At 38.2% G+C, this 26316-nt stretch overlaps 1 protein-coding gene and 1 long non-coding RNA gene across 3 annotated transcripts in view; one reads left to right on the top strand and one right to left on the bottom strand.

The window, feature by feature from the left end:
* Positions 1-26316, top strand: part of CHCHD3 (coiled-coil-helix-coiled-coil-helix domain containing 3) — a 164178-nt gene that overhangs the window by 132772 nt on the left and 5090 nt on the right. For both annotated transcript variants that reach the window (XM_080393445.1, XM_080393444.1), the window contains exons 6-7: positions 2179-2249; positions 24517-24652. In XM_080393445.1, the coding sequence (XP_080249571.1) occupies positions 2179-2249; positions 24517-24652 (207 nt within the window). The remainder of the gene's footprint in view (positions 1-2178; positions 2250-24516; positions 24653-26316) is intronic.
* The window catches only part of LOC308066318, a 230422-nt gene that overhangs the window by 100070 nt on the left and 104036 nt on the right, over positions 1-26316 (bottom strand). The gene's annotated exons all lie outside the window — the stretch shown is intronic.

The raw sequence follows: 26316 nt of genomic DNA on the forward strand, positions 1-26316 counted from the left end.
ATAAGATTATAGTAAATGTTAGCGTCGTAGGGGACTGTGGGATGATAGAGAGCTATTCATCATCTCGAATGGTGACCTGTCCGCACTCACACCATAGTCAGTGTGCTGTCTAATGGCCTACCTATTGATTTCATCTGCGTCCAAGGAACCTGGATGTAACTGTCATTGGGCAGCTGAGATTGCTAAATGCAAGGAGGTCACTGGTGTGAGGAGGATTTCATTTTCATTTTCTTACTGGCCAACAATGATTTATGAAAAAATAAATGACCCGAAGTTACACGCATGGAAACCTTGATTCTAGTACAAAAGAATTATTAGGTCTGGATCTCAGAAGCAAGACTGCAGTAGACCACCGTGCTCTTTGTGATCTGTGCATGACCTTTGACTGCAGCGGATGTTACATGATTTGTTATAATTTGTGGTAAAATATTAGACTTGCAACACAATTTTACCCGTGTGCGGAGCTGGTATTCTTTTTCAGTGATTTCCGTACATTTCAAGTTTATAATTCACAAGGAAGAACCTTGGAAGATGAAAATCTCAAATGGAAAGGAAAAACATTTTTTTCCTTTTACTTTTGTAGGTAGCGCTGCCTCTTTCTGAGTTTCCATCACGTGTTTTTGCTGTATGGGCTATCTTGCTTGCATTCCTTATAACGTAATTTGACACAGATATATGTTTCTCAGGACATGTTTACTAACACAATGATCAAGAAGACTGTTTCATCTTTGACTTTTACAAAAGAGTGTTCTCTCCAGTTACAGGGTTTGTGATTTTTTTTTCCCCCTAACAATGTTTTAAAGGTACTGCTTTGTCATACGTCAGTATCTTAAATAAATAAAAACCCCTGCTTACTTTACCAGAAATAAAACTGGAATGATGTTTTCCATGGACTGCATTGTGCCATCCATTTATGTTAAATATTTTAAACAGGCAAAATCAATGTTGTGGCATGAATAAGTGTAATCCATGGTATAAATAGGTAGGTCGTTAAAGTAAGGATTCGGAATGTTTTCTGTGTAATCATGCAGTGTATGATTGTAAGAGTTTTGTTGCCATGTTAACGTGACTCCCTGGGATGCCAGATGACTCAAGAGCTGCAAAGCTACGGAAGAGTTCTTGCAAGTGCCAACAAAACCTTTGTACCTCTCCATGACCTGTTTCCCCACCATTCAGGGAAAAATGGTTTGAGAGAAGTTTTGAACTGCTTTAACTTTTATTTATTCCTCCAACTGTGAAGCCAGGTGCCTTAGTTATTACATCTCAAGTCCAACTGTGCTAAGGCTATAAAAACCTCTTGAAAAATACCAGGTATATATTATCTAGACTTGAAGCATCACAACATTATAGTGATTTGTCTTTGAATATCCTACGTCCCACTGAGAAACTCTGCCATTTTTAAGTATAGAAAAGCTCTGTTGCTTGATGATTCAGTCTTGTCTTGCCTGCATTTTGGAAATTAATGATTTGGTGGAACTGAATGAAAGGCATTCCTGGGTTTAGGGGAGATGAAAATATGTTCTGAAGCTGCCTGATTTTAAAAATTAAAAGTAGCAACTGATTGAAGCAACCTGCAAGTTTGGAATATTTAAGTAACTCACTGTGAGAGACATTATCAAGGCAAAGAGCAAAAGAGAAAGTCAAGCTATAGTTAATTTGTTGTGCAACTTTGAAGTTTGACTTGAGTATCACCTGCAAACTAGATGGGGATATATATGTAAGTAACACAGACGCAGACAGGCAAAGAAATAAGACTTCAGTTTTTGGTGGGTTTTTTTTGTTTGGTTGGTTTTTTTGTTGTTTTTTTGGGTGTTTTTTTGTTTTTGTGTTTGTTTTTTGTTTTAATGGAGAAACTTCAAAGGCTCCAGCAGCACCTAGTGCTGAATATGTGCTTCTTTCCTCATGTGTCTTTATAATTTCCTCCCTAAGAGCCATCTCTTTTGCATAGCCTTCTAGAACCAAGAGGACATACTTATATAAAAAAAAAACACAAAAAAAAAGTCATCTTTGAAACTTTGTAGAATACTTGATTTGAGGGTTAGGTTTTGGGCAGTTTTGGAGCAACTTAAATTGATAAAATATCCAAATTAGCTTTATTTACTAGATATTTGCATGCATATAAATTATATTAAATCTGTTGTTTGTTTTGTTGTTTGTTTTTTTTCCCCAATTTTCCAGAGTGCCCAGTTCTACAAAGTTACCACGGAGCAATACCAAAAAGCTGCCGATGAAGTGTCAGCTCGGTTCAAGTAAGTCTTCCTTATTGTTATTTTTGAGTCTGGCAGCTAGGTGAGTTCTGTACATAAAAATGTACAATAATTCCCTTCCCCCTCTCATAGATCCTATCATTTTGTGCTGTTTATTGAAATGAAAGTATTTGGAAGAATTTGGAAGCCAGTACATAGCAACCATAAGCTGTATAGAAATTGGATGTGCAGTTAGTAGTATACTAATTAATTTGTATTTGATAAGATACATGAAATATTCTAAAATTGTATTTCTTAACATTTTTTCTCTAATGGAGCCCCCAAAATGTAGTTCCAACCTTGCATTACAATAGTATTCATCCTACGCTTGCATGATGTGAAAGGATTTAAATTAGCAACTTCACTTTGCCCTTAACAGTGAAGGTCAAATTAAATAATTTTTATTAGTCCTGAGGATGGTTAAATGAAGATATAGTAATTGACGGATCAAAGTGACTCTGACCCTTAGCCTTGGACTCTTCCCTCTCTGCTGGTTCATCCATTAGGCAGAAGGTTCAATTTATCATTTTAGTAAGGATACAGAGAGAACTTTTTACAACCTTTTTGTCTCAGCAGTAACTAAGAAATACTGCATAAAATGAATTATTCTGTAACAATTTTTAGATTTGTGGAGGCATTTTCTTTTGGCTTGCATTTGAGTGGTTTTGGTTTGGTTTTTTTTGATGAGTAAGAAGAGAAAAGGCCTTTTTGAGCTACTGATAATGCTATAAATAAAGTTCTTAACTGTAAGATAAAAATCATTTTATCTCTTAATATCATGAATTGTTAAGTATTATCTAGAGTATATATGAAGTCTTTGTATTGGTTAATGGTGTAGGGTATATTGAGGACTGAATTCATCTGTCCTTTAAAGAAAAGGGACAGGATGACCATTGACTCAAGGTCTGATTTAAGCGTAATTTGGAGGGCTTGGTGTGGTGTTATTCATTGTCATGTTTTTCCATCTGTGATAAGATTCCCATCAAGGGGGTATCTTTCCTTCCTCTGTTACAGTGGACTATTTTCAGCTTTTTGAAATCTAATTATTGCCTAATCTCACTTTCATTATTCCAAAACAAGCTTTTGTTGTGTTTTGAAGCACTAGTTGATAGCTCTGGGCAGTTATTGTGGCCAGATGTAGGAAATGGCTTTGGGTTTGATTTTTCCCCATAATATACAAATAATTTTCTAAGTAAATCAAATGCTTTTGGGTTCATTCTTGCATAAATGGAGCCAGTAGATATAGCAGGGGCCAGTTCTTCGCATCAGGCAATATCTAAGAATTTTAAGAAAACTGTTTTGAAGGATATTTCAGTCTACCTGCATAAACCAAAAAATATTTACTGTAGAGGGATTCAGAGAGGGAATCAGAGATTCCTCACACCTAATGAGACTGGTCTTTTCTTGATTTTCTAGAGATTAAAGGTATAAGTAGAAATTTGACTAGTCTTGCTGTAATGGCATTACTGAAATTGCTGTGCTGCTTTTGCACTTCAAACCAAATTTCCTGAAAAATTATCTGGAGCTTTTTGATTAGTGGAACCAGTTTTGGTCCGTTGCCTTAAAAAAAAAAACAAAACAAAAGGAAAACATGAAAAGAAAAAGGTACCTGAAGTATGTACGTAAATTGTAGTAGATTTGAGAAAGTGCATGAAATATCACTATTACTTTACAATTTAAGTTTGCCTTATATGCAGTCCTTTTAAATCCCATGTCTTTTTATTGAAGGTTTGAATTCAGCAGATGTTATTTTATCCCTGCCTTTTGTATGTAACTTGATGGTTAAATTATGAATGATTTAGTGAAACCTAAAGATGATGCTCTTTTCCTGTCACCAGGCACTTCTCATGTTCAGTTTAATTGCATGTGCAGATTGAGGACGGAGTTTCAAGCAATAGTGTTTAAAGAGCTTGTTTAATTGGCTGTAAAAAAAGAATTAAATAAGGTTGAACTGCTAAATTTTGTTAATGCGTAAACTGATGTGCTGCATGTCAGTGTGATTTCAGGTTCTAAGTGCAAGATTAATAGATCTAATTGTGGTATTATTACAAAATAGTCTCACTTTATGTAAAATGTGTCTCAAATTAGTTACTAAGTTTTATTGAGATAACTTGCATTTCTTCAACTTTTTAAGCTACATCTCCTTCAAGAGCTAAGAGGGGTGGATAATTACTTAAATATTTCCTGGATTTTCCTTTTCCTTCCTCTGTTTAGTCCCTGAAATTACATCAGCTGTGGCTTCATCGGTCTTCAGGGGTAATTCACCCTATTAAAAAGGGAAAAAAACAAATATCCCATATAGTCTTGTATTAGAGAACTGGCAGGTCTTCTGTACTTTGTCTGCAGCCCTTATTGATGCCTGCTTATTACCTTCTCCAGCGCTGCCTGGATTAGACTGATATCCCAAATGTTCATGATAAATGTTTTATCTCTGTGAGGTCCTGATTCACATTGATCAAATTCTGAATTATCAAATGGTTCATCTCTTTAAGACACTAATTCACATTGATCAAATCCTAAATGACCAGGTTCAGTCAGTTCCTGCAGTACGCAAATTACATTAAAACAACATTACTAGATCATGCTGCCTTTTCTAATGTAGGAGTTATGTTACCCACAGTTACATTATAACCAGAATTATTATATTATGAAGATGTCTGTGTTATAATGAGAAGTTTACACAAGAAGAAAAGAATGCAATATTACAGGAAGAGCCAGGCTTTGGGCAAAGATTTGAACTTTTACTAATCAAATTGTACATTTGTGTGGTGGGTTTTTTCCTTAATTTGAAGGGCGGGTAGCGGGAAATTCGGCAGCTGTGGTGGTGACATTTTATTCCCCCATGGTGTCTAGAGCCAAGTAACGTCTTGATTATTCATTTAGGAATAGAGTAAGCGGATAGGGCAAATGCTGCCTAAAATAAATGTTTTTACTTTATCTTCTGTGGGTTTTGAATCCTTCTGGTAGATAATAGACTTCATAGCTGTGCACTAGTGCTTTTTTTTTTTTACAAAATATTTTGCCGTTCTTCTCCTGCTCCACTGCTGTCTTACAGACAACGTGGAATTGCTTCTTGCTGCTGGGCTCTTGGCAAAAACAGTCCCTAGCTGGCCAGATTGATAGAAGATCCAGGTCCTCTTTGGGGATCACAACAAAGCCAAATTCTGGATCTTGTGCATCATGGCACAGGGTTTATATGTGTTTGTATGTTGATAGACTCCTGGATTAAATTACCCAGTGCTACCGGTTTTAATCATGGAGGATTCTCTGCATCATCTAGTGGCTTGGGGGTTTATTCTGAATTACAGCTTTTGGTGGTTTTATTCCCTTACTATGAGGCTTTTGATCATGAACCTTGCCATCAGGACAAATGCGTCTTGGGAACTGAAGGTGCTCATTTGATTAAACACAGAAAGGTTTGGGATTTGTTCGGGCTGCTTCACACACTATGATCTTCACACATTTGAGACGTTTTAAAAACAGTTTTACAAACCAAATCAATATGTTTCATTTGATCCTCAATCATTTCCATTGCTCTGATCGCTGATGGAAAGGAGAGCTTGGTGCTAGCCAGGCAACAGACTATTACAACCTTGAATATATGTTCAGCAGGGGGTTTAATTCAGGGTAGAGTGAACGGGGAGAGATGACAAAACATCAATGTCTTGTCTTGCTTTAATTGGTGACTTCTGTAGCATGAAGCTTTGTTTATTAATGTTTACTGAAAATAAAATTTAAAGCACAGTTACGTTTGTTTATCTGTAAATACATAGAACCATGAGGAGTGTTTCCTTTAAGTCATGTTTTAGCTAATATTCTTTAGAACTAGGAAGTGAAGCTGAGAAGGTCTGTAATGAAGCCACGTTAAATGAATAACAGTGACACTTTGATCTTCAAATATAATTGTCTCACAAAGCAGTGATGCCAATTTTCTGGATATTGGGGGAGGCGGGGAGCAGTATAGAGAGAAAATAAGGTTTTTAATGACAAATTGGGATAAGACCAGGAAAGGTTAATTTCACTGTTCTCATTACCTTTCTGGTATTGGGCACATATGGTGAATTTTAAGGGACTCTTCCGCACTATCTGTAAATTAGGAATATTGCTAGTTCCTTGATCTTCAGTAACTACCATGTTGTACTTGCATACTGCTGTAACATAGATATCAATTTTGGAGATATCCAAACAAATAGCTCCTGCTTCGTTTCTGCTTGTACAGATCCAACTCGTGAGAAACTTTCAGTTTCTAGCAGTTCCTTTTGCTACCTTAATTAACATTAAAAACTAAAGTTAAACGTACAGTTTATAAATTGTTGGTGAAATACTACATAGTATTTTTCCAGTGACAGAAAATAGAAAGCTATTTAGAAAACCTTGGACACAGCCTGCAGGCTTGCCTTCTAGTTGAGCTGTCTTTGCTCAGCCAAAGACGATGGGCTCTAAATAGAAACATCCTGAATTAATCTTTTCTCTTACAAATATAGCACATGTATGCAGTGCTTTGTCATGAAACAATCCTGTCTGTCTTGTTTGCCCTGATGATACTGTTGCTTGTAGTATTCTTGAATTCTTTTTTCACATGTTACAGCTGAGGTTGATGGTCCCAAGTTACCCACAACATCCTGCGTAAAGGTGAGCCTAAGGCTGGTATGTTTGTAAGTTAAGCTGGAAGGAGTGCTTAACTTAATGCTGGCATTAAATACCGTCAACTCAGCTTAAACCATGGAGCTTTTGTTTAGCAGCAGGAGGTACCTGAGGAGTCTTATTTCTCTTTCTTTCTACTCTTCCACACTATTCCCTATTTATTCCCCAAGGCTGCTTCACTGTGTAGCTGCACACACAGCTGTGCTGACACCGTGCAGAGGCTGGCATAGCTGTGAGAGTTGCTTACATTGATTTAAGCAGCACTCTTGTCTAATATCTAATGGCATTACACTTAATAAGCAAAGTGTAAATGGTGCTTTGCAGAGTGGGTGTGGTACTGTCACCCCTCTTGGGTTTAAATCAGTCCAGGTTCATAACATGTAGAACTGCTTCAGATGCGAAGAGAAATTGATGAAGAGACTACAAATCTTTTTGGTCTCCTGTTATTTATCTTGTACATCCAAAATTCTGTTCCTTTTGAACGCTAAAGGAATAAAACAGAATCTGTTTTCTTTGCTCACTCCTTTCAGCCAGTACTTGGTGCTGTACCAAATATTATTTTTCAGACTCAAGTAACACATACTTTCAGCAAATGTTATTATTGGCCAAGGTGCCCTAACTGGAATCTAAATAAATTTAAAAGCTTTAAAACGCTGTGTATGCCCAGTGGTTGCAACACAAAGGTGTACCACACTGGGTCATACTTACAGGGAAAGGGTGCCAGGCAGTTTGAAGATCTGGCGATGTGAAGTCCATTGACAGCCTCCATGACTTGGTTTGCACCCATTCAAGACAAAGCTTTCTATCTAAATATAAATTGAAATATAAGGACTTTGTTTTGCGACATAACTTGGTTCTGTACCAAGGACTCTACCTTACCAGAGGGCTGCTGTGGCAGAGCTCATTCAAGCAACATGTTTGACTTTCTACTACTACTTTGTGTAAGTGATTTTGCTCTGATGCAGGATTCCCTCAGCTGGTGAAACCCTCTACACCGTGCATGCCTTGTGCTTGCCTTTGCGTCAGAGCAACAAAGCAAGAGCTACGTATTTCTGCCTTTCAGATAGAGTTGCCAGTTTCTTCATCAGCTTGGCTTGATCAAGGGACTTTGTTGGTCAGTAGTTACCCCTGTCTCAGTTTCTCTGCAACCTATAAACATGTATAAGAGCATATCCTTTGAACAGCTTTAGAATAGCAAAATTCTATAAACCCTTCATTCACTATATTTACCTATGCAATGATGATCACTTCATAAATGACAACTTTAGTTTTCCCTGCAGCAACATAGATGCTTAACGTTCTTCCTTTGATCAATACAGTGCATTAGGAATGAGAGTACTCGACAGAGCTGGATGAAATATTAATTGTACACTTTTTAGCTAGATGCAGATTTATTCCGAACAAAGTGGGAGCAGGGGATTCTGGCATAATATCTGTGTGTTTTTCTGTTAAGCCCAGAATCATGAGTCTGTTTGCATGGGGATGTGTATTTTCATTGAAATATTTGAGCTGTAATGTGAACTTTAAATGTGCTTATTTGGTCAGGAGATAGGTTTGAAGCATTGAATGTGTTTTTTGAGCATTATATTAACTTTTAAAATCCATTATTCAAAATGTACATACCACGTTAATTTAAGAGGGCTAAGGCACTTCTTCCCATGTTTGCCATAATCCTTTTTTGCCTTTTGTTTCCTTTCTAGAAATAGTGGGTACATTCATTAAAGCTCCCCTTAGGCTATCACCAGTTTTTCACACAGTTAGATACTTTCAGAGTCTGGAATGGAGAAAACAATCTTTAATTTCAGTAAGCACAAGATTACAACTCCGATTTTTTTTATTTGATATGAATTAGTATTTAAAATAATAAAATATTTTCTAGAAGGTAGGATAGGTATAGTAGGATAGTTTTTGTAGGATAATGTTATAATAGGACAACCATGTGGACAAACATGCCTCTTTATCCAGACGTCCCTTTAATCTTCAGGTGAGTCTGGTTGATGTGTTTGAAGGGGGAAGCATGTGCTTGTGTTTCAGGCACACCGTAGGTTTTCTATATTTGCTTACATAGAAACACTTAAGTAATTTTATAGACTTCCTTACGAAAGCAAGTGAGTGAAACTCTTCCTTCACGCATCGGCGGCCAACAGTTAAATTGGCATGTTCCCTAGTTTTCTGTGCTGGTAATCAACCAAGTCCCCTGAAAATTGATGGATGCACTCATTAAGGACAGTTCTTGCTGCTGGCTGCAGTTTCATGAGCCACTCACAACTAGCAAGGGCTGACTCTTCACAGCATAGTTGGCATGTAACGCTTTGCAGTGGTACATCTGGCTTTGTGCTCCCTTTCAAGGACTAAAGCCTCTTGTTTTAATACGTTAAGCATCCTTTGTTGGGATTTTGGATAAACACGAGTAAATGATTTCCCAATTACAGTGTTAAACCAAGAAAGGTTAAAACCCACAGTCTCTTCTCTTTATTATTAATTTGTTCTGTATTTTGTAATCTTCTGTTGCTGAGACTAATACTTTTCTGAGGGTATTTTTTATGAGGCCAAGCCATCTGTAGGATCAAAGCCTACCAATTTCACAGCCCCCACCTCAGAGCACACAGCAGCAAACCTCTCTTTCTGGATGGCAGCATGTTTTGTGGAGTTGATGGTATGACTTCTTAAGGAAGCATACACCTGTTTCTGGTTACAGGGTGAAGAATGAGTTGCCAATTATCTCTACATGTTAGGACATGACATTTCACATTGCAGGAGCTTGTGCTGTTTAGGTAGGGCCCCCAACTTTGTAACCGTCAATTCTGAAATCCTGGGCTAGAAAAAAAGCAACCCTTGATCAGTCACTAATATTTGTGCATGTGCAAGCTGCGGGAAGGGAGGTCAGTGCCACCGACCTTTGTTTTCCAATCAGAGCTCTTGAACAAGATGAAATGATCAAAGTAGGATGCCAGTACATCAGCATGATCTTATTACTTTGGAAGCTGCATGCACAGATGCTGCTGTTACTGCATCAGGCATCCCTGATTTACATTCATAACACCTCCATCACAGCTCGTTTGCTGCTACTTGTAATTAACCAGTTCTTCCTCCCCACCCCCCACCCCTTCCACTAGTGTTGGGCTAAATCCGGGGAAAAAAAATAGACTGCAGTATTCTGCATAGACTCCAACTAAGTGAAATCACACTTGTAAAGCCAAAGTATACATTAAACATTTTGGGGAATAATATTAAATTGTATGCTTTGTTGCAAAGTGCTGTCATACTCAGAAAATAAGGTTTGTAAAAATACTATTAAGATGTCTTCTAAAGTAGTTAAGCTTGTTGTTGCCTCCTAGTACCCATGAGATTAGTTCAAAAGTAAAACTTTTAATTGCTGGGAGTAAAAATCATTACTGGACTTGAAAACTGTGGCATCCAGCAGGGTATATTGCACCTACTTTACTCTGTGGCTAAAAGGTCAAATAGCATAAAAAGACTAAATGGTATTAAAAAATACTTCATTTATTTTTTCTGCTATGGGAAATAGGTAAGATGTTAGGCATGCAGAGAACAGGTGTTCTCTAATAGCTCCTGCACTGAGCAGAGCTGCACTTTTTTTGCAGTTTATCTCCCATTATTGCTTTTTGTCTTTCTGCTTGCTTAGGGCAGTCTAAACTGAGATGAATCTCAATCAGATTTGGGCCTTGGTTAGCAGTCAGGGTTTCAGCACAAGGTGTTGGTCAGGCCTGGAGTGTTCAACAAGTATCTCCGTATCTCCCAACGCTTACCCAGCAAGCTGTTGCTGTTTCATTTACGTTTTTAAAATCAAGACCTTATTCTCAAAACTTCCAAACAGCAGAAATGCTGCTGGTACCAGAACCAGATCGCATTTGTTTTACGCTGGTCCTCACATGTTTGTGTCTCAGCACATTGCAGATGTTGGCAATGCAAAGTGCAGCGCTGCAGCTGGCAACATCTGGAGAAGGGGCTGCTCCAGTTCTTGGCATCTGGGAGGGTGGTACCTGGGAGATGACAGGGGATTATCATGTTGCGGTGTCGCTCCTCTGTTTTGATAGAGGAGGAAGTTCATTTCTTTGCTGTCATTCTGTGCTGCTAGCAGACTCAAACAAATAGAATTGTGCCAGGTTGCACTTGATTAATTCTAATTTTTTGTTGAATAGAGCAAAATTGTGCAGCAGGCAGTTGGCAACATGTATGCTGCATGGATGTTGGATCATGGAGAAGCCTTTGTAGGTCTGCCTACGATTTATGCTTTTTAATGTATTAGAATGCCTAACAAATTGCCTGCCTAATGTAAATTTATCTTCAATTAGTCCACTTATGTGCTACTGTAATAAAAATAATGAAAGGGCCTGTGTACATGTAACATAAGTGTGTCCAGTTATCCCTGAAGGTTAGGGGACTTGACTGAGGTCAGTGGGGTATCTGTGCCGAATCATGTGGTCCAGAACTAAGTGATTAATGACTGCCATTTTTTACACAAACCTTATAGGCCCTTCTTCCTAACACAGTATAGATTTTTTCAGTGACCTGAGTGGTTTGGGTCTCGTCTACAGGTAAGAGGTTATAACGGTTCCCAGACTTTTGTTTTCTGTCTTGACCAGAATCAAGCAGTGCTGTTTTGGCTTTCTTTGTTCATCCCACCAGTAGCACTTCCAGCATAAGACAATTCTGTGTTTTAAAAATGTAATTGTGTTTCTTAAGCAGTTCCATTCTCCAGGAATTGACCAGAGCACCAAAACGTACTTTTTCGTATGGCTTTGAACAGGGAAGCAACCTGAATCCTGCTCTCATGAGCATTACTTCTTTCTACCCCCAAACTTACATAGTTTTATCAGTTATTCTCCTTTGATCAAAGAAAAATTGACATTTTGATAACTGAATTCTAGACAGTAGCTGCCTTTTGTAAATATGATCATTTTGAAATTATTTCCCAGAAGTTACAAGTCTTGAAAAAGAAATTCTTTCTCCTTTTATCTTGAAATTTCCAGCAAGCTTTCCCAGTGGGGATCTCCAAACACAGCTGTGTAAGTCAGTTCATTGATCAGAAGGTAGATCTGCAGTTACACACAGACCAACTGGTGTGACTGTACACAAACTTCGCCCAGAGTATTGCACCTTCCTTGGCATAAGGGACTGAAACTCTGATCCATAGACTGCAAAATCCAAATTGTAACAGGACTCTACCTCTAATGGCTCATAGAAAATGATCCCATTGCCTTTAGACATTTAATATTATGTTAGTCTGCCGTGTCAGCCATGGAGCTATGGGTTAGTTGGAAGTACTCGTGTCCAGCAAGATAGTCTGTCTCTTTAACAGAAAATTCAAGTTTTGTTTTATTTCCCTAGGAATACTATGCGGTTATTTATTCCATGTCCTTTACAGGATTCTTTTCCCTGATATTCTGCCCCTAATTTCTGTAAATTTTGACCTGTTATTCTCAGTACTCCTTAATGCAAAATGCTAGATTATTTTCTGAATGTGCTTTTTGCTTCTTTCAGTGGTTATCGCTGCATTTTTAAAGCATGAGTCCTGATGTCTATAGGAGTAAATGCATATATTTGTCATGAAATGTCCTAACCAATTTCTTGAAGGCTTTTGCAGTATCTGATAAATGTATTCTCATATTTCCTTGAACATAAGCTTCATTCTTAAGCGAATCAAAACTCTTTTCCTGCCATTTTTGAAGACGTGATTTCCTAAATATTTTTGTGTTAGCATTTTAAAACATTTTGGCTTGTATAGATGTGACCTGATATTTATGTTCCATGCTCCACACTTAGAAGCATGAAAAGCAGACAGCCTTCTAACCCTAAAAGAACATAACAAGACACAAAGCTGGCTTTTCTCTGCATTTTTCCCCATTACTCTTTATGGAGCATTTAAGTGTTAGTGGATTTTGTCAATTCAAGTGCTGTGTGCCTCTACAGAGGATCTATACCTGAAACTGGAAAACAATGTTAAAAAAAAATAAATCATAAAGATGCACTGTCTCTCACTCTCCTCCTTTTCCATTCATCTGCCTGCAATATAAAATCAATGTATAGCCCTGAAACATTTAAAGCACACATTTAAGTCTGGGGAAAGGAACTGAACAAAATAGATAGAACTAATGTGTGTATCTTTACGGAGACCACTGGAGTGCCATGTCTGTGGCTATAAACTTTATAAAGACAGACTCCTCTGTCAAGGGTCTGTTAAGACAGATAATATTCTGTAGCAAATGCTGCACTGTGCCATATGCATTACTGGAAGCAAAAGAAGATCAGGATCGAAAGGTTTTGCGAGAAAGGCTTTATAGATCCATGTGTAACAGACTACCTCTCTGTCCACACTGCTTTACTGTTAGGGAGATCTTGCTCTTTCATGGGCTGATGAAATGCAGTCCCTTTTCTTCCATCACATATATTCTTTTCCCTTTGCCTTGACTAGACACGGTAGTTTGGCAAAAAAAATTGTTGTAACCCTCTCAATAAAAAGATGCAGTCAAACATGGTCAATGTAGATTTTAAAAACAAGTTCTTTATAGATAAATTCAGTGTCAAATGAATCCAGTTCACCAGCTCTTCTGTACTAAACATTTTAGCTTCTTTAGGTAGAGAAATTGCAGATATTTTGTCTACAACAAATTTTGGTGGCTTTTCAAGATAATTAAGGATAAAGCTAATCTATGTAATGGCTGTATCCTAAGTTCTCTTGGTTTGAAACCTGGAGGCTTGTTACTCCTCTCCAGTTGCGTAGCATGGCACTGCGTGGGGCAGAAGTTGTCTTCAAGTTCTTCAGTACCTGGTTAACCTCATGTTTAGGCAGATAACATTATTGCGCTTTTTGGATCCTTGCAGTACAGATGTGTGAAGGTCAAACTCCACCATCTCCCTCTTGCTGTGCATATGCATTATAAACTGATTGTTTTCATATAATATCTAAATTAATACAAATCAGGCATTCCCCCTTCTCCTCTAAGAGGGTGCGCGTACAACTGAAGTAAGTTTATTTATTCTCTCAGATTCTGAGTTCAGTGCTTGCATATAAAAACACTTAGTCATGTGGAACTCTTCTAGAAGGAACTACTGAAATACTGATAATTTGCACTTCCTACTATAGTTTCTTGAACGTGATACGCATTTTCCTGGGGTCTCTGTTTTGTGTGTGAAAATGCCTATTGTAGTACAATATACATTTCTCAAGCTAGACCCGCTGTAATCACTTTATCATATATTGAAAGACATGAGAAAAGCAGTTATTTCTTTAAAACTTTCCTTGCCACTTAACATGAATCCCAGTTTCAAGCAATTTAGGAGATCCATTAAGCCACTGGGTTGCTCCTATGCATGCATTAGTAACAGGCTTGGTGTAATACGGAACCGACTTGCTGTATCATGGACACATTTATGAAGATTGATAACAGCCAGGGTTCAGTGTTAACTTTTATTGTCAACCAGGCTGCAGGAGAAACTGCCTAGTATTGCTTTTGCTTTGATTTATGAAAAGGTTGCTGCATGAAAAAGACATCACATAAAATAGCTCTGCTGGCAGTAGCATTATAAAATAAGGCTGTAAGTAGACCAAACAATAACTAACTATAATTATGTTCATTATTGTCTCTCCCGGCTCTCTGTACCTTTGGTAGGGTGCTTGCACTCACTACCACGTTAGCTTTAAAGTGGACTCACCTTTTCCACGAAGTAGGATGAACATGATAAAATCCTGCCGGTTTATATAGGCAGTACCCCCAAAGGAGACCTTTGTTGTTTGTGGCATGAAATGAAAGAGGTCATTTAAATTTTACCTACTTGCAGAAGTGATACGAGGAAGAGGAAAGGTCTTTAGAAAAAAATGCTGTTTCTGTTACAAATTCTATCACTGAGGTATTTTGTCCTAAATTGTTACTGTTCTCCTGTCAGGGTTATTTCAGACTGTATTATAATTTAGACCCCTTAAAAGCCAAACCCAAAAATGGCAGCGTGATGGCAAAGATCACCAGTTTCCATCTGTAGATGGGAAGAATTATTATTTTCTTTCTCTGAGCCTAGTACCAGCCTTTGTAATGAGATGTGCCACAGCAGGAGGAAGTTGAATTCTTCAGTTGGCAGCAATTAGCAGTAAAACTTCAGTGAGAACCAGTTGAAATCAAGGAGCATGACCTAACTGGGAAAAATTTCAGTGGTTGATCTAAAGTTTGTCAAAGTTGAGATACTTTAACTTAAAAGCGTTCTACTACCAAACTACCTGAAGACCTTGGCAAAAAAATTGCTACTTAAAAAACATCTGATAAGGTTATAAAATAGGAGGCATCTGAATTACTTTCTTGGATCAGACTGAAGTTCCATTAGATAACCCATTGTCTAATTAATGCTGCCAGTACACAACAAATGTGTAAGGAGAGAGCTTTGTAAGTTCTTTGTGAGTTGGTAATGATGTTTCCCTCTACTTTCCAGTGTTAAACTGCTTTCCAGGTGCCATCATGTCTTACAATGGTCTCAGGGAAGCATCCGGCAGTAGGCAGTGAAAAATTATGACATTAAAAATAATGAAAAAATATGAGTGTTGTGCTTTACAAATCATCTCTCTAAGTTCAGTTCATGATATGTTCATCGTGAGTGGTACATTTTCCCTACTAGGATGCTAAAAGGGATGTTGAGAGCATTATGTTCTAATATTTCTATAATACATTGTATGAGCACATTAAAACTAAGTTACATTATAGCAAGGTCCAGTACCCACTTATTATCACCATGTTTGCAAGGTGATTATTACTCTTTGTGTGTGCTTGCTAACACATTATTGTTGTTGCAGCCCAGCTGATTATATTTTATTAAAAGGGTGGCTCGGCACAGCCCCATGCAAACCTAAGGAAGTGCACGTAGCCTTTCTACCTTATCAGAGTGAATCCAAGCCTTTTTTGTTAAATAACTTCATGCCCAAATGAAAAATTGGCATTTATTCTACTATCTCTTAAGATTGCAACCTTCGGTTCCCTCAAGTAATCATCACCTGCAGGAGCAGTGATGCTTGAAGTATTTAACTGTTGATTGCTTTTTCTGTACGCTACTTCTTCTCATAATACCTCTTATTTTTGTGGTGTTTGGGCTTCTTATGGCTGAAGAAAATAGTTAAACATATATTGCTCTGGAGATTCATATTTGGATAATAATGTGCCACGTGTTAGTTTCTTGTGGTGCTTTGCATTGAGTGCAGTAGTTGACCTTTGCTATAGATGAGAAACGTGTCTTCTTATTAGAATACATTATATAGCACCTATATAAAGGAAAAGCTGGTTTTTTTAGTACAGGTAGTGTAAGGTGCTGTGAAGATTTTATTATCACGATTTTGGGATGATCATATTACTCAGGCGTTTACAAAGCCTGAAGTGAGTTGTATAGCTCTTGGGAAATAAGTGGCAGCAATAAATCTATACCATGGTATGCTGTTGTGTATTTGGTTTATGCTGCTTTTTTGAGCATTTGGTCTTTTTTTAGGTCTGTCAGTGTGTGTGTACGTGCGCACTTTACAAACACAGTGCTGTAACAGTACTTTGGAAAATTTAACATAGGGACAGGAATAAAATGAAAATGGATAAAGTGACCGTTGAAGTAGATAAAACTATGTAATTTTTTGCCATCTTCATGTCAAAGCAGGTTTCAGACTGTCTCAAAATTATTTTTTCCTTTAAAAATCAGAAATATTATATTGTATTTTCACATAGTATGTAATACTAATTGATATACTCAAGTAGTCCTGGCACAGCAATGGTTGCAAACCACTGACACCAACCACTTCTATGAGAAATGTCAGCCAAGCATTGATTAAATCTCCCAAAGACTCCACTTACCTTATCATGAGCTGTAGCTAGATCTGAAGAGGGCAGTGGTTCCCTAACTGCTTGCTGCAGCCTAAACTTCCACAGTGCCAAAAAGCCCCCCAGAAGTCCTAATAGTAAGAAATGGCACTGCCTGGTGTTGTTTGCCACAGTGATTTTGACTTGTCTGCCCATAAACAGCTGAGTGGAATCTTGCCAGTCTTCATTAACTATTTTTTTGGGTGGAGCAATGAGACAGAGTTCAAGTGATGCCACATGCAAATTCTAAAAATAATTTGTGATCTGAATTTACATTATGAAGCTTGAAATGCAAGCGTTGATATGCTGATCACGTGTGCATGGAAGTGGAGGGGTTTGCTCAATTCAGACTGAGTAGGTTTGACTCTCGTGGTGGAATTAGTTTGGGTTTTGTGGTTTTTGTTCTGCTGAGTGGTTGGACAGACTTCTGAATATCTGAGATGATTGTTCTTTGTCTCTTAACTTGCCAAACTTAGGAACTGATTTTGATCAGTACAAGACCAAGAAGTCCTTTATTTATATATATATATATATTTATCTCCAGGTACATTACATGGATACAATATATTTCATGTAATACAACTGCTCCTTCCAGAGCTTCTTCTGATTAAGGATTGTAGTTGCTATGTTATCTTTTCTATGCTGTAGAGGCATGCATGCCTCTGTTAGCAATCTAAAATTTGTACCATTATCATCCATGTGATTGTTTATTTTAGTATCCTAGTATCCAATAAAAACTGTTCCTTATGCTTAAAAAAAAAATGTGCATCCTAAGTTTGGGTAATTCCAACATGTTGTTCCCTTTGCAGCTGCACAGACCAGCTGTGTGTGAGGTACATTTGTATAATAATATGTTGGTATACTTTGTATTTTAAGGGGTTTTTTGTTCTTGTTTTCAAGGGAAGGGAATTTTATAAACAAATAGTGGTTTGGGATAATAAAAGTCAATTCATATCAATTTAAGTAAAAGTATTCGATCTAATTTTGTCTGTCAGGTTTGATGGGAGTCTTGTATTCATTTGACGACTTGCTCGTCAAGCTGTTTGGAGTACAAGCAGTTATAGCAGGTCACATCAGAGGTCTGCTAGCTTGGGCAACAGCTAGGAGTGGGTACTTAAGGAATGCTGTAAAAATAGAGGAAGTATGCAGTGATACTGTTTTACCTTTAAAGAAGTAATAGAGTAGGGCTTTTCTGAGCCAAACACTGTATTTTTGCTTATGATGTCGTGATGGGCTTTGCTTACGTTACTGTATAATTATCATTTGAACTCAAAACATGCTTAATGATAACCCCAGTATCCTCTAGCAGCAAGTACCAGCTTTTCATTATGTGTTTTTTGGAAAAGGCTTGAATTATTTTTTTTGTTGTAAATGTACTGCTAGAAAATTTGACTGGCTGCCTCTCCTGTACACCATTGATAATCTCACAGATCCAGCTCATGTTCACTTGCAATTATCATTCTCTAGGCTGAATAGATCTAGTCCTAACGTAATGTCCTGAGAGTGCAAAGACTTACCTTGGCAACTAGTTCATTGGTCTAATTAGGATTCACAACTAGGAAATCTTTTTCTGATCCTCATCCTTTCTGTTGTAAGTCCCAGCTCAAGAAGGGGTTTAAGAATGTGCATAACTTTGCACATGCAAATGCGTAATTATTCACTTCTTGAAGTTCTGCTGGTATTTATGCATTTTGCCAGATTTGAGATCTTAAATTCTCTCTGTTAATCTTAGAGATGCTCTTTCCTCCCTGGATGCAATAAATAAGTTGTTGCAATACAAGGAATGGTTTCCCCTTTGTTTATGCTAAAAGCTGAACCAACATACCAGGTGCTATACCAGGTGGGAAACACTCACTACGCAAAGAAAAAGGCATCTATGAAGGTCAATAGTACTGTCTGCCTGTCTTCATTGTTAAACCAGGTCTTTGTCAACATACTGAACTTGGCTTAGTATTCTCTAGACATAATTAAATGTGTGTCTTCAAGCAGTGTGTGTGTGAATACGCTGGAATGTGTCTTTCCTCCTCGTCTCTGTCCCTAAATTTCACAGGTCAGAGTGTTTGAAATAGATTTGTATTTGCTTTTAAGAAGGCTGGGTAAGAGATGAAATAAATGAGAGGATGGCAAACATTTGCCTATGTTTTTTCTCAGTGCTGGGATTTTAGGTGAAAGCATCTAAAAATAATAAGGCCAGTATTAGCACTGGCCTTGATCACTAGTAGCACAAAGGATACATATATCAGCAGGCAGAGTAAGTTATTCCAACTTCTGCATAGGTCATTTATTTAGTATTACTACACATATTTAGCGCTCTCAATTGTAGAGCAGAAACAACTGTGGTTCTCTTCCACCACTTTATCATAGAATGATTAGGCAAATTCTTTCTTTTATACCTTCTGGAAAAGTCACACTATGTAGTCAAGTGTAAATAAAAGCAAGAATCACTCTACAGTACTTGATCTTTTGCTGGCAGCACTTCCCACACGGTAATTTTGAGGGCTCTGTGTGGGCACAGCTTGATTATGGATTGCTTCATAACATCAGTTGTAGATATTCAGAAATCAAATCTGTGGTATTACTTCCAAATGATTTTTAGAAGAACATAACCATTTGGTTTGTGCTTTACATGTTTCATAATGCACTTTCAAGTCATCACCTACTTAATGTGTGAAGACATTTTTAAAAAATAATTTAATATAAAGAGTAAATTAATTTAAAACTAAAAATAATGGTGCAGCAGTAAGGACCTTCATTACCATATGCCCTTTTGTCTTTTTTCCCGTTATATGTTTTGCAACTATTTTCTGTACCGTAAAGAGGTCCTTCAAATTCACTCAGCAGTGATGCTGTTGGAAGTGGCTCTTTTTGGATGAGGTAATCTTAAAGAATAACCCATTTGCCACCAGCTTTTTGTGTCATGGTGGAAAATACCACTGTCTTGCTGCTGTTGCAGACGTGTCGCTTACACTTCCATCTTGGAGCTGGCCTTCTGTCTCGGTCTTCTCAGCTAGACTTACATTTCATTCTCACTGTACCTCATCTATCTGCTCAGCTAAATCCATCACTACTCAGACTGCCAGCTACTGCAACATTTATTTTGTGTGTTGTGTCCCCCACACCCTCCTGCCATGAGAAGAGAAACCTTGCCCTGCCGATGTCTGTTGAAAGCAGTGCTGCAGGTAGTTTCCCACCCTGGATTCACATCATCTCCTTTCATCCTGCCACTGGCTTCCCATCAGTGTTATCCTATGCAAGTCACAAGTCTTTGCTTTTGAAGCCCTGTATGTCCCATTTCTTCTTCCCTTCTGTTTCCAATTCCCTGTTTACTTTCTCTCTGAATATGTGATGCCACCTTCTATCCCTCACTTACCTGCTTTTCAAACAAGCACCAAGTTTTTGGTGGTTCTCACAAAGAATTTCTGCTAGACGTAGACAACAGTAAACAGTAATTGATTAACTTCCACAAATCCCTCTTAAAATCCTCTTGGTTGCTGACAAATGACTTGAAAACAATTAGGCTGTTGTTATACTTAGTGGCTGCCTATTGTGAGGGTACAGATTGCCTCAGTTTCCTTTTGTTTCACCATCTGTTTTCATCAGCTTGTTGTTTCTTATCTTTGTGTGCATTATAAAGCACACTGAGAAAAGAAATATCCTTTTTTTTCTCTTTGCATGCTACCTGGTGCAGTTGGGGTCTGGTCACAGTGTGGCACCTCTGATGCATCCGCAGGAGTAAATAAAACAGGTCAGGACATCATCTCCCATGTACTCCTGTGCTGGTGCATTGGGTCTAATTGGTAGCACATTCATTTATAGAGTTTTGCTTTGGAGCTGGCTTCCCTGGCCAGCACCAAGCATGACTGGGTGAACAGCACATTCTGGGGACTGTGCCCAGGTTGCAGTTTGGATGTAAATGTGCTGAGCTGCTTGCTTGGAGGAGAAGGCAAGATTTTACACTTAAGAGATGTAGGTTGTGTTGTATCCTGCTGCTTGCCCTTGGACCTAGAGGATCATCTCTGGTCTGTTTTGTTTAGTAGTACACAGGTAGCCTTAGATGCCAAGGGTTACACACATAAAACCAGATGCTTTTGGTAGGTGCCAGCATTTTAATGAGGAATAAAATTAAGCCCTGGATACTTCTGGCCATCTAATGGCACTGTCGTTTGTATTGCTTGCTGGTTTTTTGTTGCTATTTTTTTCCCCATATTTTATGACAATTGCCTTAAGTCCTGATCTGGTGGGATTATGCCAGATACCTTCACAGTTGGAAACTCATCAGTGATTCAGATTCCTTCAGCCAGAATGTCAGTTCTATCACAAAGCTTGTAAAGCTTACCGTGGTGATTTCACATTTCGTCTTTAGTCGACATTTTGTTTGAATGCTGTGAAGGGGCTCCTTTCTCGGAGCCCCCAGGAGTACAATAAGCTATCTATGCTCTTTGAGAGAGGCTAGATGAGTACAAAGTTACCGTCATTAAATTTTCTCTTCATGCTTTAGCATAGAATATTTCTTTTTAAATCTCTCTCATTTTCTTTTGTGTCTTCATCCTATTACCTTTATGAGTTTGTGGTGCATCAGCTTGATGGAAAAGGTGGGTGCACAGCTCCCTCAGAGGTTTATTCCAGCACACAGAAATATTTTGCTAGCACGTGAGGTGCTTGAGGAGCAGCTGGAAAAGCGAAGGCAGATCACGTAATTATAAACTTAATAAAAACACGTTGTTGCAAGCTTGCCATGTGGTGCACGCTGCAGATCAGATGGCTGTTCATACTGACTTTTGCTAAGAAAAGCATTTTAGAGTTCATGTGTGTTGATTCTGTAAAATAGTTCTTCAGTTGCACTGAATGGAGATGGAGATCTGTCAGGGTTCCCTTGCAGTCCTGGTTTACTACTACACTATGTATTTTTCCTTCAGTTTAGTTGTGAAATTCCTAAGTGACTAAATAAATAAATCCTTGCTACATGTTCCAAAATACAGATCTCTCCCTCGGGACACAGGGTAGCTCAGGGAGTGGACCTCCTGCTCAGAGCAGAGTCAGCTCTGGGACCAGACCCAGTTATTTTATCCCTTCAGGTATTTAAAACCTCCACATTTTCACTGTAGATTCCACATAGTTACTCTATGTTGTACACTGTTTACCTTTTCTGACAAGCTATTTCTTCAGCCAAGCCCCACAGACCCTTAAATGCTTCTGTATTTATTTATAGGAACTTTAAAGAAGTTCTCTGTTAGGGAAATACTTCATTTCCCTTTTGAGGAGTTTCCTTGCTGCTGGCTGTTTCCGACCATCTGTCTGAGAGTCCTGTCGTCCATCACCGAGCAGAAATCAATTGCAAACCCTTCGGTGGCGTTACCATAATGCGCGATGCAGTCTTCTTTCCTGACCGGGGGATCCTGCGGCACGTGGTTTATGGCCATCTAATGTTAGACAGTAATCTCATTAACATTTTCCCAAAAGTGCAAGTAGTGCATTAGGGTAGTGTAACAAGCACAGCAGATCAATATGGAGATTGTGCTCTCCTTCAACAGATTAATCCAAGGAAATAGAATTTGTTGACTTGAAGGAAGTAAATGGCCCTGTTCGCATTGACCCTGTGTCAGGTCTGCAGTGCCTGGAAGGACAGGCAGTGGGCTGAGAGTAAGTTTTGAAAAATCACCAGTGAAAAGTCATACTATGAAAACAAGTAACTGTGGGGTGGGAGATGATGTGTCTTAAAGGGCTTTGATACAGTTGGCAACATAAAGAGTCCATTGAAGCATTCAAATAAGGGATAATACATCGAATAGTCACTAATGGCATGGCTCAGGGAAAAAAGCAATCAAAAAAGCTCCATTATGTGGGTTAGAGATCCCCATTGAAATGGCTTTAAGTACAATTACAGAATTTATGTAGCAAGTGTAAAGCAGCCCATTTCCTTCACTCTTCACCTTTATATAAGAAGTCACTATAAAGTCACTTGTGAAAAAAGGCACAACTAGGTTTACTCTGTGTATTTTTTGTTTAACTCGTAGTCTATTGTATTGGTTTACCAATCCAGACTAGGGTTTCAGGCATTTAAAACAACCTCTGGTTTAATCGGACCTGAATCGTCACCACTGTGAGTCTTAGGTCTACAGAGTGCACATGGTGATTCCTCTCATACTCCATCCCGATACGGGCCTTGCCATAATCAGTTGGTGTGCAGCAGTTTATAGTCATACATTTTGATGCCTAACACACTTTTGAAGTGCTTGCTGATATCAGCAAAGGGAGGATTAAGGGAAAATCCTCATCCATACGAGTCTACAGAATTTTGAACTTTCAGATCATAAAGTGTGTAAGCACCTGGGACTGCATTTAAATTCTGTTTTAGGCATTTCACAGATGTACAGTAATGAATGAAAAGAGTAAGAAAGATGTTTTATATAGGTACATACTGTAAAATCAAGGTGACTTAACATTCCTTTTTTTTTTGGTACTGCATCTTAAGTGATTGCCAAGAAGTCAGTTCCCCTAAGGAACAGCATTGTGCTTTGCAGTTCACTTTCTTACTGTGTAAAGTAGAAATCTGCCTTGATTAATCAGCAAAATAAGAAGGAACAGAGTGTTCATCTGAAGATACTGTGGCTGATGAGTCTCAGTTTTTTTATGACTTTGTTGAACTAAAAATATTTGGGCTGAAATAGATGTTACAGCAGCTACTGTCAGGCCTCCCTAGTAGGGTAAATGGGAAGATGTGTTAAGTATACAGTTTGCATACATAAAGAAAATGGTTGTTTTCAAGGAATATGGAGTATAAATGATTTTCTAAATTTTTGTGGGTTTTTTTTCCTAATGTTTAAATGTTTTCTTTGGTGTGAAAAGGGTTTAATTGGGATTTGATTGCCTCTTACAGAAATAAGTACCTTAAAAGATATTTATAACGCAAATGTACAGGTAGATTACCAACCCTTTTAGTTTTCAAACAGGAAAATTTTGTATTCCCATTTTAGTTCTGTGGCACTATCCGTGTGGATAACATTTTTATAAATTAGTGCAAATTCCAAGATTGTTGCCCAAAAGAGTTTGGATTTTACAGGACGGACTAAAGAAGCTTCCCTTCCTTTGACTTCCATTGAAGGCAAAAAGTGTCTTGCATCAGCCGAAAAGATGGCAAGAGTAATGAATCCATACGGTAAAGAAAACAGAATTCCTAAATAACTCGCACATCTGGTGTTAGGATTAGAATTGAGGTGATGGAAAGGAGGATGCGCCAAAAATAGAGGCTATCGTCAGATCAGCAAAAGTAGGTTGTGTAATTTGCTGACGGTAGCAGGGCTTTTATATTCTTGAGGTCAGCCCAATGGGCAATTGCACTTTTATGCAGGAGCAATGTTTAGTATGTAGCAAGATTATGGTCATAGGGCTATACAGCTATGAAATTTTCCTGTGGTTCTGTGACTGTGTTTCTAATGTAGGTGAGATCAAATGTGCTTTGTCATTGCTGGGATCTTCAGTTAAAGATGTGTGCTGATAGGAAGTTGGATGTTAATTTTCTTTGCCAGCTGGAGTCTGAGTGTACTGGATCATGAGGACACTTGTGATGCTAGTAGCCAAACTTCTGCAACTCGCGTTGATGTTTGTGTCTGACGTTACCCACTTTATAACCCAAATAGCTCTAGAAAAAACCTTTCTTTATGAAGTGTTTTCCTTCACTTCTATTATTTAGTTTACTTACTTCTTAAAAAAAATAATAAAAGAGTTGCATCTTCCCTGAAATCTTTTTGAGAAGGAAACTAGAAAGTTCTTTTCTCTTTCCCCAGGCGATATGAGTCTCATCCAATCTGTGCTGATCTGCAGGATAAAATTCTACAGTGTTATCGACAACATGCTCAGGAGACACTCAGCTGCTCTGCCCTGGCTAGCCAGTACCTGCATTGTGTCAATCATGCCAAACAGGTGAGTTAGAAATATTGCCACTGGATTAATGATGGAATGAAGAAGAGAGGAAGACCATCAGATTATCCAGTTAGTCATTCTTACATGCTAAAGCAGTACAGTTCCCACTATGTCAGTTCTCACAAGCTCTGTGGAGTCCACTTTCAATTTATTTAAATGCTAGGGTTTCAGTCTCTTCCCTTGGGAAGCTGTTGTTTAGTGTAGTAGCTATCGCTGTTAGCAGATGTTTCCTGGTATCTGCAGTTTTAGCAGTAAAACAAGGGGATTAAACTACGTGGTACTATTTGTTATAAATATGACAAACAAGTGGATGTCTTAAACTCAATTGCTCACCAGTTGGAAGTCTTTCATACTGCCCTTTACTTGGTCTTGCCCTCCGCTCTTCCATTTTTCTGGGGTATGGGTTGTTACGTGAATTAAAACCTTGATGCTTTATTAGTGCAGCACAAGGGAAAATTATAAGAATACGTACATCTTTCAGTTAATAGAGGCTAACATTTCCAAATACTATTTTTCACCAGCTTACATCTTTCAAACATAGAGATGCCTATGTTGACCTCAGTTGTGTTCTTAAAAAAGCCAGGTGGAAATGTGCTTATAGATCATGTATGCAGCATACGTCAAAAGTGCTTAAATAAGTCAGTTATCTTTATTTCTTCTAAAATCTATGAGTTGATATTTGAACTTGTGAAAAAGTATGCTGTAGTGTGTTAGCAGAGACTCGGCAAGCACACCTAGTATTTGAAAATGATAATTTTCACTCAAGATAATTCTGGCTGTATAGAAAATTAGTAAAGTTTTAATCATTCTCAGTGACCTTTTTGCTGTTACACTGGCACTGTTTTGCTCTGGTGTTACTGAAGATCTTGCTGGAGTTAACACTGCTCATGGTCTAGTGCTGTGTAAGACGTGGTAGGAGACAATGGTTGTGTGGCAGTGCTAAAGCAGTTTTCTCAGTCCACAGTGCTTAATACATTTGTGTGATGCTATTATTGTTAATTCTTTGTTTATATAGTCAGTGTACACCTCTTTACACAGGCAGCCTGTCTGGACTGGCAGTGCTGGAAGACAAATTCAGCTAACAGCTGTAGTTTGGTTGTTCTCTGAACACTGCAGGACAAGGACAATTTGTCTGGCTGTCCAGGCAGCTCTAAAATCACTTCATGGTATTAAACATTGTTACCGTCACTGAAAACTGTAAAGAGGATCCATGTGACGAAAAATAAAAATCAATGAGATCACTCTGTCCCTTTCAAAATTACCTCTTTTGATATATCCTTAGTTGATAAGTCCTCCTGCCCACTTGTTAATGCACCAAGCTCCTGAGCTCCTTAATTTCATTAAAAAATCTACAGCCTGCTCATGAAAACTTTACTTGATGTCCTAGCCTGAAGCTTTCTTTCATGAAGCTGCTGACACTTCATTCATTTTGGAAAGATGGTTGATCTGTGCTCAGGTACCCGAGCATGCGAAGTGCAACCAGCTTTGTCCAGGTGCTTTCCTTGGGCACAGGAGCTGATATGGCTCCAGCTCGAAAATGTTGCTCATCCCCTTCTTCCCAAAGCCGTACAGTTCTCCATGAACTTTTGAACTGTTTGTTTGTTTTGGGTTTTTTTCCTTAAATTGAATTGAGATTTTTTTTGTTAATTCCTACTATGACAAAC

This window comes from Falco punctatus, assembly GCF_963210335.1.
Source record: "Falco punctatus genome assembly, chromosome: 6".
Lineage (NCBI taxonomy): Eukaryota > Metazoa > Chordata > Aves > Falconiformes > Falconidae > Falco > Falco punctatus.